Here is a 13,669-nt window from a genome sequence, read left to right as displayed (position 1 = left end):
AGCTTATAAGCATCTTTTCAGCTTCAATCTCTTTTGATACATTAATGTTGTACATTGTACATTAGAATTATTTACTAACTCAAAAAATAGCAAATGGAAAATGTGTTTTAAGGAAGATAGGACATTTGTGGTGGAAAATGCTAAGGTCTGTGTATTTCATGGCCACAACATAGCTACCTGGTTATAATCTTATGATCTGGTGAAGAACGAGTAGTTACGGTTGATGGAAATCATTCCAAAACAGAGCAGACTTTTCCATTTGTGTGCTTTGGAAAACTAATACACATAATATAGTATTCAAAGTTACCTCCTCAAAAAAAAAGTCCTATTGATACTTAAATAAAATACTGGATTTAGGCAATATGAGTAAAGTATTGTGGTTAAAGGCAAAGGTTTTGGAGTCAAACCTAGATTCACATTCTAACTCCATTACTTTCTGGTTGTAGGAGTTTGGGTAGAGATTTAAGCTCTGTGAATATCTTTTCCTGATCTGTTAAATGAGTGTAATAATATCTGCCCCACAAGACTATGAACGTTTTAAATGAGATGATATCTGTGTCTTAGCCAGGAACCTCTTGAAAGCAGAATGAAAATTGAGGATTAAAGTGCTCATACTCTGGATGGCTCAATACCAGATGAGTGAGGGTTAGAAAAAGGGGGTCACGGAGGAAATGCCATAGATGGAAACAACTCTGAGACAGTGATTTGGTACATGAGATTTATTGGGGAGCATTTTAGGGAGATTTATTGGGGAGCATATTGGGGAGCATTCCCCCTCCCTTTAAGGGAAGGGAGGAGGAAGGTTGAGGGGAAACTTGAATTGCATCAGGAGGTCTTAGCTCTGGGATTTGGATGGCCCTTTATATTGGTTTCAAACTGAGACAAAGGCTCTGGGCCTATGTACTCTGTCAATCCCCGTTATTGATTGAATCCAAGCTAGGGGTGGGATAACAAAACCTGGGGCAGGGCAGCTGATTATCTCCAGTGAGATATAGTTATGAACAGTCAGCCACCAGCATTCCTGGCAGCTGGGCTTTGGGTTTGTTTCTGTAGGGAGGAATGAGACATGATGAACTCCTGCAGTCCTGGCCACTGCTTCACAGATAGCCACATAGTGATGTGACATAGCGCAGCAGATATATATCTATATTTAGACAGAGTCTCACAGTGTCTCCCAGGCTGGAGTGCAGTGGTGCAATCTTGGCTCACTGCAACATCTGCCTGCCAGGTTCAAGTGATTCTCCTAGCTTAGCCTCCTGAGTAGCTGAAATTACAGGTGCCCACGACCACGCTTGGGTAATCTTTTGTATTTTTAGTAGAGACGGGGTTTCACTATATGGGCCAGGCTGATCTTGAACTCGTGACCTCAAGTGATCTGCCCACCTCGGCTTCCCAAAGTGCTCGGATTATAGGCATGAGCCGCTGTACCCAGCCATGCTTATTGTCTTTAGCCACAAAGGTTTTCTTCAGGTTTGCAAGGAAAAATCACCTCTCAGAGCAGTAGGTGGAGGACAGAGAAAGGAGAAATTTATTTGCATGGTTCTTTTCTGTCTCCTATTTTTCAGTGATTAGAGTTTACCTCATGCCTGTTAGGAAGACATATTCCATGCTCTACATTGTGGAATTCCATTCACAGAGTGCACTCTCAGTGAGAGAGAGAAAGGAGAAGACCACCAAGGGAATTATAGAAAGCATATCCAGTTGAGTAGATAAAGCATGTAGCCTAATACTTGGCTCAAGTAATTAATGCTCAAATGGCTAACACTACATAGCACCTTACTGTGTACCAGCCACTATTTTGAGTACTTTACATTGATTAACTTATCTCATCCTCACAATAATTTAATGGGAATGATACTAGTACTAATATATTTACATTTTACAAATGAGGATATTGTAGCTCAAAGGGTAAACAGCTAGTAAGCAGCACAGCAGAGCTGTGATAACCAGGTGTCATTTCAGAGTCTATGTTCTTGGCTAGGTGTAGTGTCTTATGCCTGTAATCCCAGCACTTTCAGAGGCAGAGGTGAGAGAATCACCTGAGGTCAGAAGTTTGAGACCAACCTGGCTGACATGTCAAAACACCATCTCTACTAAAAATATAAAAGTTAGCTGGGTGTGGTGACACATGCCTATAACCCCAGCTACTTGGGAGGCTGAGGCAGGAGAATTGCTTGAACTCAGAAGGTGGAGGTTGCAGTGAGCTGAGATTGTGCCACTACACTCCTGCCTTGGTGACTGAACAAGACTCCATCTCGAACAAAACAAAACAAAACAAAACTGAGTCTATGCACTTAGCCATTCCACTATATCGCCTCTCAATGGCTATTACTATTGCTATCATTATTAGAATATGTAAATATTTTATTATCCCTGTAAATATCATTAGCAAAATACATTCAAATATGTAAAGCTTTGCAAAAGTTTCAGTAATTTTTATCTAGTAATTTTTAATCTTTATCTTAAAACTTATATCAGAAAATGTTTATAGATATGGTAATAAGGCAAAGTCTTGGAATTTAATCAAGTTTTTTTTTTTTTTTTTTTTTTGGAGGCAGTCTCACTGTCTCTCACCAGGCTGGAGTGTAGTGGCCTGATCTCAGCTCACTGCAATCGGCCTCCTGGGTTCAAGTGATTCTTCTGCCTCAGCCTCCTGAGTAGCTGGGACTACAGGCAGGTGCCACCACACCCAGCAACCTATTTTTATTTTTAGTAGAGACAAGGTTTCACAATGTTGGCCAGGATGGTCTTGATCTCTTGCTGTCATGATCCACCCGAATTGGCCTCCCAAAGTGTTGGGATTACAGGCGTGAGCCACCACGCCCAGCCTCAATTTTCTTTATATGGTAGAAGACAGGATCATAAGGAAAAAGAAAATATGCATGGATAATTCAATAAAAATATATTTGGCATAATACTTCTTGTACCAGCAAGATGACAGCCTGGGCTGGAGTTAGAAAATCTGCAAACACAGAGATTCTAATTTCATTTCTGTCATTAACTTATTTGTCAATCACAGTAAGCCATTTTATTTCTTTACTTGTTTCCATATTTGTAAAATAGAGTAATTAGTAAAAGCTATACCATATATATCATAGGATTTTTTTTGAGATTAGAAATGAGAAAAAACATCTGAAATATAAGAAAAGGAAATAACCTATTTAAGTGTCTTAGAAGTACTGCACTTTAAAAATCTCCAGATAAAAATATAGGTAATTTTTATAATTTTGTCAGGAATCCTAGTTAGAATGATTTCCATCCTTTTATTTTTAATGAGATCATAATTTTTATTGCATCCTGCACACTGAGCAATATCTTCATCCTACTGATATAACAAAAACATATTTCAAGAATAAATAATTTATTCAGTAATTCCTACTTCATCTTTTAACAAAGAATGTTTGACATAAATATTACTGTCTTGTTCAATATATCTACACACTCTCGAATATTGCAAGAAATCAATTTGGAACCTAAGAATTGATTTTTTTTCATTAATTGGATGAACTTATTAAATTAACTACTTTTATATTTGAAATTACACCAGATTTGTGCTTTTAATGTTTCCTAAGTGTTTTCTTTATACACTGGAAAGTAACATTCTTTTCTATTATCCCACAGTTTTAGTTCACTTTGCCATGCCTGTGAACAAAACAGTCTATGCTCTTAACTACTCCATTGTATACATTTCCATATTCTGAAGATGGACTCTATTTACTACTTCAAATAACTTAAACTTTTGAGTTTATATCCAAGTTCTGTGCACATCTTTGTACCTTATTCATTTGTATATGTTTTCAATTCTATTAGGCCTTTCTTCTTATATAAGATTTTTTTTCATATTTATTAAATTATTTATAGAGCAAAAACTTCTTTATAGATGTATTTTAATGTTTATGATTACTTAGAAAATGACTGTAGTTATATTTAGAGTAATATAAATTGGAGACATGTATTTCTGAGTATCTTTATAGTGGGAGTTCTCTGGTTAATTTTTATTTTGTTCATAATAGCAATATAAAGATTAAAAGTAATAATGTATTCACTTTTCAGTGTAACATATGATTGTTATTTGTCCTAGCAAAAATTCTCATTTATTCATGTGTAACTGCCTTGAAATTTGTACCTTAAGGACAAAGAAAGGTCACCAATCCCTCTAACTCCTGGTTCTTTGTCAAAAATGGACACAGTTAATGAGGTTTGTTTGGTACAGAACAAATTCTCAGACACAGATAGAGATCCTTTCAATGGAAACAAATTTGTTTGGTTTTACCAGGTTACTTAGCGATTAATAATAGCCTTGAGATGCAGGTCAGAGAGGTCATTGTACCAGCTTGCCAACACAATCTAAATGTGCAGCTAGCCTGGCTCTGTGGGTGCAGAAACCCCCAAAAATACTATGTATAAAGTAAAACAGGCTATTATCTGACTCCTTTTTTTATATTAATAAGCAATTTTCAAGAGAAGGGTGGCAAAATGGGGGCCATGCCACTCCAAGTAATTCATTTATTTTGCAATTTAATCTTATGTTGAAAAAATTGCTCTGCTTCAGTATCATAGCTTGGTGATTTTTAAACGTCAGTGTGTTTCATAAGTAACCTTGCATGAAGTTTGTATTAGTCGCCTTTAACAGAAAATTGCAACAGAAATATTTCTAGACATTGAAATAGAAAGGAGAATCTTTTTTATTTTTGAAAGGTTTTCCTTTACTTTCCTTAGATACCTTTGAGAAAAATGCTCAGATGATTTGTTTAAAACTTACTTACAGAACTAGACACTAAGTTTTATATCTGCTTTTTGAAAAAGTATAGTACAACTTCAAAATATTCTTTTAACACAAATTGTCAAATTTTTCCTTGAAAATGAAGGATTTATTTTTTCTATATTTGATAATATCATAAACTGCTTAGCAGGTGTTTTCACACAGTATACTTAAAGCTTATTTTTTGTTTATATTTCTTAGATACACATAAATAAATGATGAAAAGTTTTATTATTTTAATAGAATTTATTATACTCTGAAAAGACTTGCACTTTCTCACCTCATTTAGTTTTTATTCAAATTATCTATACAATGGGACAAAATGTCAACCTTTAAAGTGCAGAATAATAGATATAATCTTACCAGGATTATTTGAACTGTCAACTGAAGTAAGCCTATAATAAATTAAGCATTGTATAAAACCTGTCACATTTTAAAAATTAGGCCATTAGTATACAAAATAAATGATTAGAGATTTGAAAATACAAATCCAAAATATAAAGGAAAACAGTAGTTCAAAGGCTTTCTTGGGATGTTTAAGTATGTCCGAAAAAGTTAACCTTCAAGCAGAAAACCCGGATAATTTAGTAAGACACTTGTATTGCATTTGATATAAGTATTTTCTCAGCTTTGAATTAATTATAAATAAACTCATTTGATTTGAAAAACGTAATCACAGAAAAAAATCACAAATGCTTTCTAAATATTGCAAAGATTAATGTAGAAAATGCAGGTGAGATAGATGGATGACACTACTGATTTGGATGGATACGGATGATGGTTGCCCCTCATAACTGCAGATTGTTTTGATGCAGGAAGGCACTGGAGGAGTTTGCAGAAATGAAAGAAAGAGAAGAGAAGAAGGCTAACCTCGATAGGGAAGAGGAGAAAAGAGATTACCAAGCTCGAAAGATGCATTACCTCCTCAGCACAAAGCAGGTTGGTCTAACTGTCCCTGACAGCTCCTGTAAGCCACTTGGGCCCCTCGCCTGACAGAGATAAACTAGCAGGCTGAATGGGACATGACTTGTTGAAAAGATATTACAAAGACACTACTTCGAGTTCAATTTCGTGCTTCTGTGTAGGTGCGGGCAGGGACCATGACTCGTCTGTGACAGCGGCTTCATAGAGGCAGTTGCTGCGACGCTGGCAGAAAGGTCCAAGTCAACAGTGTGATCTGCCACGGTGATAACACAACACGAAGGGCATAACCTCGCTTTCAAAACTCATTCTGAGTGGCTCTTTGTTGTGGTGTGAATTGATCAAGAACTAACAAGTTATTAGGCTGAGGTGGCTTTCATGTTTTCTCTTTTTATTGAGCTAATGTTGAGATTAAAACCATTTTTTGACCGTTTCTAAATTTTGATGGAAATTTTCAAGTAAAGCTTTTAACAAAATTGCTTCAGCAATTACATCTCCTTATAGAAATGTAAGCATGAAATTTGGAACACTTAGACATTTATTTTACAATGCTTGCTAAAATATTTTACAATGCTTGCTGAGTTTTGTCCTGGTTACTAGGAAGGAATAATGGCATATGGGGAATAGTTTCAGAAAGAAATATGATTTAAGGAAAGCGTGAATTTGGGTTGAGGTGTGTTTTGTTACTAGGGATCTAGTCAGGAAACTGGCAATTTCTGGGTTTTACTTTTTTCTCATAGACCTTCAAGTTCAGTGTCGTAGTTCTGGCCAGAGGCACATAGTCGAATATCTCCAGGCAGGAGCAAGTCAATCCCAGTGGTGAAGGGTGAGCCCTACAAGTGAATGTCATCCTTAGATGCATTTAAATTAAAAAAACATTAAATCCTAGGCCAGACATCTACATTTGGAACATAGATCTTCCGCATCTCTAGCCTCTACTTGGTAGTCTAAATACCAATACGTTTTAATCATGGTGACTATCTTCATATTTACTTGGATTTCTAGAGCTGAGTCATCTTCATTTAACAGGCAAGGAAACAAGCTCAGAGCTGTGAGTGGCTGAGTTAGAGACACAAAGCCAGTAGAAATAGATATGGCACTCAATCTGAGGCCTCTAGACTTCAAATACTCAGGCGATCATTTAAAGATACTTTTTAAAATGAAAACTCAAAATATTTTAACTTTTAATTGTAAAATCTATAATAGTAAAAATTTTAGTTGTGTAATTGAAGTGCTACATTTTTATATAAAATTTCAAACCAAAAATTCCTTTTAGCAGAACTGTTTTAACTTTAATTATTAGTAATTTCAACTTTCATTAAACTAAGAGTACTATTAATAGCCTTATTTCTTTAAATCTGATAATATTTTATTTTTTACAATACAGGTGTTAATTTTAGTAACTCTGGACTGTCTTTATACTCTGAATCTTTCTTAATATGAGTTCTAGTTGTGCTCTGTATACTAAGTATTATAATGCAGAAAATGATTTTTAAAACAGTTAAATTTTTTTTTCCCTTTTTTGAAGAGGGAGTGAGAAGGAGTCTCACTCTGTTGCCCAGAAGGGAGTACAGTGGTGTGATCTTTGCTCAGTGCAACCTACACCTCCTGAGTTCAAGCGATTCTCCTGCCTTAGCCTGAGATTACAGTTGCCTGCCACCATGCTGGGCTAATTTTTGTATTTTAATTGAGACGGGGTTTCATCATGTGGGTCAGGCTAATCTCGAACTCCTGACCTCAAATTATCCCCCCCTCCTTAGCCTCCCAAAGTGCTGAGACTGCAGATATGAGCCACCGTGCCTGACCTAAAATAGTAAAATCAGATTTAACTGAACACTTGTTAATTCTGTTTAATTCAACGTTGTTGAGATACTGAGGATCTAGTGAAATGATTTAGAAAGTCCATGAAGACTGGTTTTTTACTAATAAAATAATCTGATAGCAAATATCTATGGAGTGCTTTCCATGTGCCAAACAGTATTATAGAGACTTTCTATGTATTTTTTTTAACTAATTTGATTTCATTTCAATTTCTTTTTTTTTTTTTTTGAGTCAGAGTTTCACTCTTGTTACCCAGGCTGGAGTGCAATGGCTCCATCTCGGCTTACCGCAACCTCCGCCTCCTGGGTTCAGGCAATTCTCCTGCCTCAGTCTCCTGAGTAGCTGGGATTATAGGCACGCGCCACCGGGCCCAGCTAATTTTTTCTATTTTTAGTAGAGACGGGGTTTCACAATGTTGACCAGGATGGTCTCGATCTCTTGACCTCGTGATCCACCCGCCTCAGCCTCCCAAAGTGCCGGGATTACAGGCGTGAACCACCATGTCCAGCCCATTTCAATTTTAGAGTTAAGCACCTGGTCCAACAAAAAATTTCACAAACCTCGCCAAAACACTTGAATCATAGACCTTAATGGATTTTCAGATATTACCACTGTGTTTTAAGATGTCTGTGTTAACAAACACAAGCTGCCAATGCGTTTGTCTTCTTCTTTATATCACATAGGCTGCTGATAATATCAGTGTATGTAAACTTTACTTTAGCGATCCCTAGTCTCCAAAACTCCTTGGCATCTAATAAAATAATTATTTCTGAGGCACAGTTGAAAAACCCATGTCAGGAAATTGCCATCAGTTTCTGAGCCTCTGCTTCCCTCTGCATTTGTGGGATAATGAAACCACCCTGGAAGAATGTTATGAGGATTAAATGTAATGTATTTAAAATAGTGCCAGACCCTTAGAGGGCATTCAGTAATGGTAAGAATTATATTATTAGAATTTAACCTGCCAAGATAAACTAAGGTTTTCTACTTTAATTTTCTTCTATTAGTGTTACCAATTGGAAGCATTCATTTTCTCCTTTTCTTCTTTGGCTTTCCTTCAGTTATTAATAAAAATTAGTTACAAGTCTCTATACTGGTGTCATCACCTCCATTTTACACTTGGCTTCACAGCCGTGAGGACATTACAGGTGAAATTATATTCTCAAATCGCTTCCCTCAGAGAGGAATATTGCAAAAATATCAGGGATTTTAATTTGGATCTAGCAGGTTGGTAAACTTCATCACAGTGATCTTAACATTTGATCACTGGTAACTAGAGATGAAAAGACAACCGTTTGAACCTATGGCAGCACCTTTGTTCCCAAGGCAAACTGCATATGTGGTGGAGAAATGGAAATCACATACTTCAGTCTAGTGTTGTTAGTAATTTTTACAGCATGTCTTGGCTATTGGGGAGAAATTAAGCTGCAGATTTTGAAATATTCCTTACTTAGTTGTTTACACATTAATTTCATTGTTTTAAGAGACTTAATTTCAAATTGTATTTATGAACATTTAAGTACAAATAAAAGCCAATAAGAATTAATATTTATTTTACAAGATTTGTATCAATTTTAACTTCAATTCCTGCAGATATTTGAAAACTCTCCAAAAAATATTCAAGTTTGAATAATTTTGTGAACAGTATATCATTATAGGAAAAGCTTTATTGATCTGCTTAAAAGGAATACATCTAATAGCATTTTTAGTAAAGAGAGGTACATTAGTTATATTTGTGATTTATATTGTTGATTGGTGATTATTTTAGGAATGATATTAGTATCGTTTATAGAATAATAATTTTTACATTAAATTTTTGTTGTTCTAATAGCTTACTTTAAAAGACTAGAAATAAAACTAATTTTGACAATGCTTCAAAAAAGATAATGTTGTAAGCCAAAATTGTATTTGTGAACTAAGATATACATGATATAAGATTACATGTTTTTTAATGTATTAGTAATACATTAAAGTAATACATCCTAATACATTAGGATGATTATGGTGATAAATATACTCATAATCTGATTGCAAAGTTTTAAAGTCAGATTTAAGCCTATTTTTAGTAGAAATCCAAAGTATACTTTAATATAGTTCCAAAAGCTATTACTAATTTTAATGGTATTAATTATCTCATTTTTATTCAAGCAAATATATTAGCGCTAATAGAAATTACACTAGTAAATAACTAATGTTGCAATGAGTGAATTAATAGACCCCTCAGGGTTTTATTAATTAAAAAGTTGAAGTCATATTAAAACACCTTTTGTATATGTTTATTTCAATCAGAAAGCTGAATATGGTAACGTTTTTTTTTTTTTTTTTAATTTTTTATTGGATTTTAGGTTTTGGGGTACATGAGCAGAGCATGCAAGACAGTTGCGTAGGAACACACATGGCAATGTGCTTTTCTTTCCTTCTCCCCTTCACCCACATTTGGCATTTCTCCCCAGGCTATCCCTCCCCACCTCCCCCTCCCACTGGCCCTCCCCTTTTCCCCCCAATAGACCCCAGTGTTTAGTACTCCCCTTTCTGTGTCCATGTGTTCTCATTTTTCATCACCCACCTATGAGTGAGAATATGCGGTGTTTCATTTTCTGTTCTTGTGTCAGTTTGCTGAGGATGACGTTCTCCAGATTCATCCATGTCCCTACAAATGACACAAACTTATCATTTCTGATTGCTGCATAATATTCCATGGTGTATATGTGCCACATTTTTCCAATCCAGTCTATTATCAATGGGCATTTGGGTTGATTCCAGGTCTTTGCTATTGTAAACAGTGCTGCAATGAACATTCGTGTACATGTGTCCTTATAGTAGAATGATTTATAGTCTTTTGGATATATACCCAGTAATGGGATTGCTGGGTCAAATGGAATTTCTATTTCTAAGGCCTTGAGGAATCGCCACACTGTCTTCCACAATGGTTGAACTAATTTACACTCCCACCAACAGTGTAAGAGTGTTCCTTTTTCTCCACATCCTCTCCAGCATCTGTTGTCTCCAGATTTTTTAATGATCGCCATTCTTTAAAGTCTATTTTATCAGAGATGAGAATTGCAACTCCTGCTTTTTTTTGCTCTCCATTTGCTTGGTAAATCTTCCTTTATCCCCTTATTTTGAGCCTTTGTGTATCCTTGCATGTGAGATGGGTTTCCTGGATACAGCACACTGATGGGTTTTGGATTTTTATCCAATTTGCCAGTCTGTGTCTTTTGATTGGTGCATTTAGTCCATTTACATTTAGGGTTAATATTGTTATGTGTGAATTTGATACTGCCATTTTGATGCTAAGTGGCTGTTTTGCCCGTTAGTTGTTGTAGAATCTTCATTATGTTGATGCTCTTTAACTTTTAGTGTGATTTTGGAATGGCTGGTACTGGTTGTTCCTTTCTATGTGTAGTGCCTCTTTCAGGAGCTCTTGTAAAGCAGGCCTGGTGGTGACAAAATCTCTGAGTACTTGCTTGTTCACAAAGGATTTTATTTTTCCTTCACTTCTGAAGCTCAGTTTGGCTGGATATGAAATTCTGGGTTGAAAGTTCTTTTCTTTAAGAATGTTGAATATTGGCCCCCACTCTCTTCTGGCTTGTAGTGTTTCTGCCGAGAGATCTGCTGTGAGTCTGATGGGCTTCCCTTTGTGGGTAACTCGACCTTTCTCTCTGGCTGCCCTTAGTATTTTCTCCTCTATTTCAACCTTGTTGAATCTGATGATTATGTGCCTTGGGGTTGCTCTTCTTGCAGAATATCTTTGTGGTGTTCTCTGTATTTCCTGCATTTGAGTGTTGGCCTGTCTTGCTAGGTGGGGGAAGTTTTCCTGGATGATGTCCTGAAGAGTATTTTCCAGCTTGGATTCATTCTCTTCGTCCCCTTCTGGTACACCTATCAAACGTAGATTAGGTCTCTTCACATAGTCCCACATTTCTTGGAGACTTTGTTCATTCCTTTTGTGCTTTTTTCTCTAATCTTGGTTTCTCGTTTTATTTCATTGAGTTGGTCTTCGACTTCAGATATTCTTTCTTCTGCTTGGTCAATTAGGCTATTGAAACTTGTGCATGCTTCGCGAAGTTCTCATATTGTGTTTTTCAGCTCCTTTAATTCATTCATATTCCTCTCTAAGGTATCCATTCTTGTTATCATTTCCTCATATGTTTTCTTAAGTTCCTTAGTTTCTTTGCATTGATTTAATACATGTTCTTTTAGCTCACAAAAGTTTCTCATTATCCACCTTCTGAAGTCTAATTCCGTCATTTCGCCACAGTCATTCTCCGTCCAGCTTTGCTCCCTTGCTGGTGAGGAGTTTTGGTCCTTTCTAGGAGGTGAGGTGTTCTGGTTTCGGGTGTTTTCCTCCTTTTTTCGCTGGTTTCTTCCCATCTTTATGGGTTTATCCACTTGTCGTCTGCGTAGTTGCTGACTTTTCGATTGGGTCTCTGAGTGGACACCCAGATTGTTGATGATGAAGTATTTCTGTTACTTGGTTTTCCTTCTACCAGCCTAGCCCCTTCGCTGTACGACTGCTGAGGTCCACTCCAGGCCCTGCTTGTCTGGGGTGCACCTCTAGCAGCTGTGGCACAGTGAGGGATGCTACTTGTTTCTTTTTCTGCTATCTTTGTCCCAGGATGATGCCTGCCATATGTCAGTCTTTTGGATATAGAGGGGTCAGGGAGCTGCTTGAGGAGACAGTCTGTACTTTTTTGGAGCTCAATTGCTGAGCTGTGAGCTCTGTTGTTCATTCAGGGCTGTTAGGCTGCTATGTTTGATTCTGCTGCAACAGAGCTCATTAAAAAAAACCCTTTTTTTCTCAAATGCTCTGTGTTGGGGGGTTCGGGCTTTATTTTTTGACGTCCTATGAGGTGTCCTGCCCAGCTAGAAGGCAGACTAGCCACTGTTTGGCTGCCGAGGCTCTGCCCTGATGTTGTGTGATTTGCCCTGTTTCTGCAGGCTCTGCTGTTGTCTCCACCACACCCTGCGGCGGAGTCTCTTCATTGTAGTGTGTTGCCTCAGCAATGGCAGGCTGCGTCAGCAGTGGGCGTGTATCTCAGTAGGGACGGGTTGCCTCGGCAACGGCTGGCTGCGTCAGCAGTGGGCGTGTATCTCAGTTGGGGTGGGTTGCCTCAGTAGTGGTGGACGCCCCTCCTCCACAGAGCGTCTCGGACCATCTGCTCGGGATAGTTTGAAATCGCGGTTTTGTTCGTCCCACTGGGTATCCCAAACGAACTGTCCCTGCAATCCCCTTGGCTGGCCTACTGTCCAAGTCTCATTCAGTCTCAAGTCCAGCCTTCTCAAGTCTCAGGTTGCCGGTTCAACAGGGCACCTGGACAAGCGCGCCCTGTGGGGATTGCTGGGTAGGGCCGGCCGCCGCCGCCCCGGCTGCCGGCTTCGCCAGGCAGACGTACTGCCTGGCGTCCCGTGTCTTTTTTATACTTGGGAGTTTCCCCGTTCTGTGGGCAACAAAGATCAGTCTGGAAATGCAGCTCCGACTCACCGTTTGCGGATTCAATGAGAGCTCCAATCCTGGGTTGTTCTCACAGCGCCATCTTGAGTCCTCCTCCTGAATATGGTAACCCATTTGCATAAATAATCAATCACCATTTACTAGTAGTAATAAGGTTAATTTGTTGATACAAAGATAATAGGATTAGTCAATTATATTTCCCAAAAAATACTATTTGTTATGAACCCCATCACCTGTAAAACAGGATTGGGTTTAACACTCTTATTAAATGAACGCATAAAAAATCTTTGTCCCTGTAAAAGTTTTGTGAAAGGAAGGCTAATTTTGGTTGATCTGGATAAAGTTAAATGCAAATACTGCTTCCATTTGTAAATTTAATTTATCTTTCTGTAAAGATTGATTATTTCATAAAGTTATTTATTTTGATTCAGTAACCAGTCAAATTACATCTAACACATACAGGATATATTTCCTTTGAAGAAAATCTCATTTGCAGATTTGGTTTATTCCAAATAAACTGACTTTGATTCCCTTGCCCTTGTTCTTGGGTAATAAATTATGCTGTCTGCTCCACCTACTGGTGAATGCATGCAACGGCCTATTGTTGGATTCATTAAAAGATGCCTGTAAAATATTGCCAGAATTTTTTAGAATCTTCCTGGAGATTAGAGAAATTATAGATACAAATGTAAAATTCAAGATCTAAATTA

The 13,669-nt window shown here is 37.3% G+C and overlaps 1 protein-coding gene across 8 annotated transcripts in view; it reads left to right on the top strand.

The window, feature by feature from the left end:
* Window positions 1-13,669, top strand: part of LOC100399809 (spermatogenesis-associated protein 17) — a 213,970-nt gene that overhangs the window by 109,924 nt on the left and 90,377 nt on the right. For all 8 annotated transcript variants that reach the window (XM_078353498.1, XM_078353497.1, XM_054246471.2 and 5 more), the window contains one exon: window positions 5,578-5,701. In XM_078353498.1, coding sequence (XP_078209624.1) covers window positions 5,578-5,701 — 124 coding nt within the window. The remainder of the gene's footprint in view (window positions 1-5,577; window positions 5,702-13,669) is intronic.

Source organism: Callithrix jacchus, chromosome 16 (genome assembly GCF_049354715.1).
Source record: "Callithrix jacchus isolate 240 chromosome 16, calJac240_pri, whole genome shotgun sequence".
In the NCBI taxonomy this organism is placed as follows: domain Eukaryota; kingdom Metazoa; phylum Chordata; class Mammalia; order Primates; family Cebidae; genus Callithrix; species Callithrix jacchus.
The sequence above is the reverse complement of the archived record's forward strand: the minus strand, read 5'-3'. Positions and strand labels throughout refer to the sequence as shown.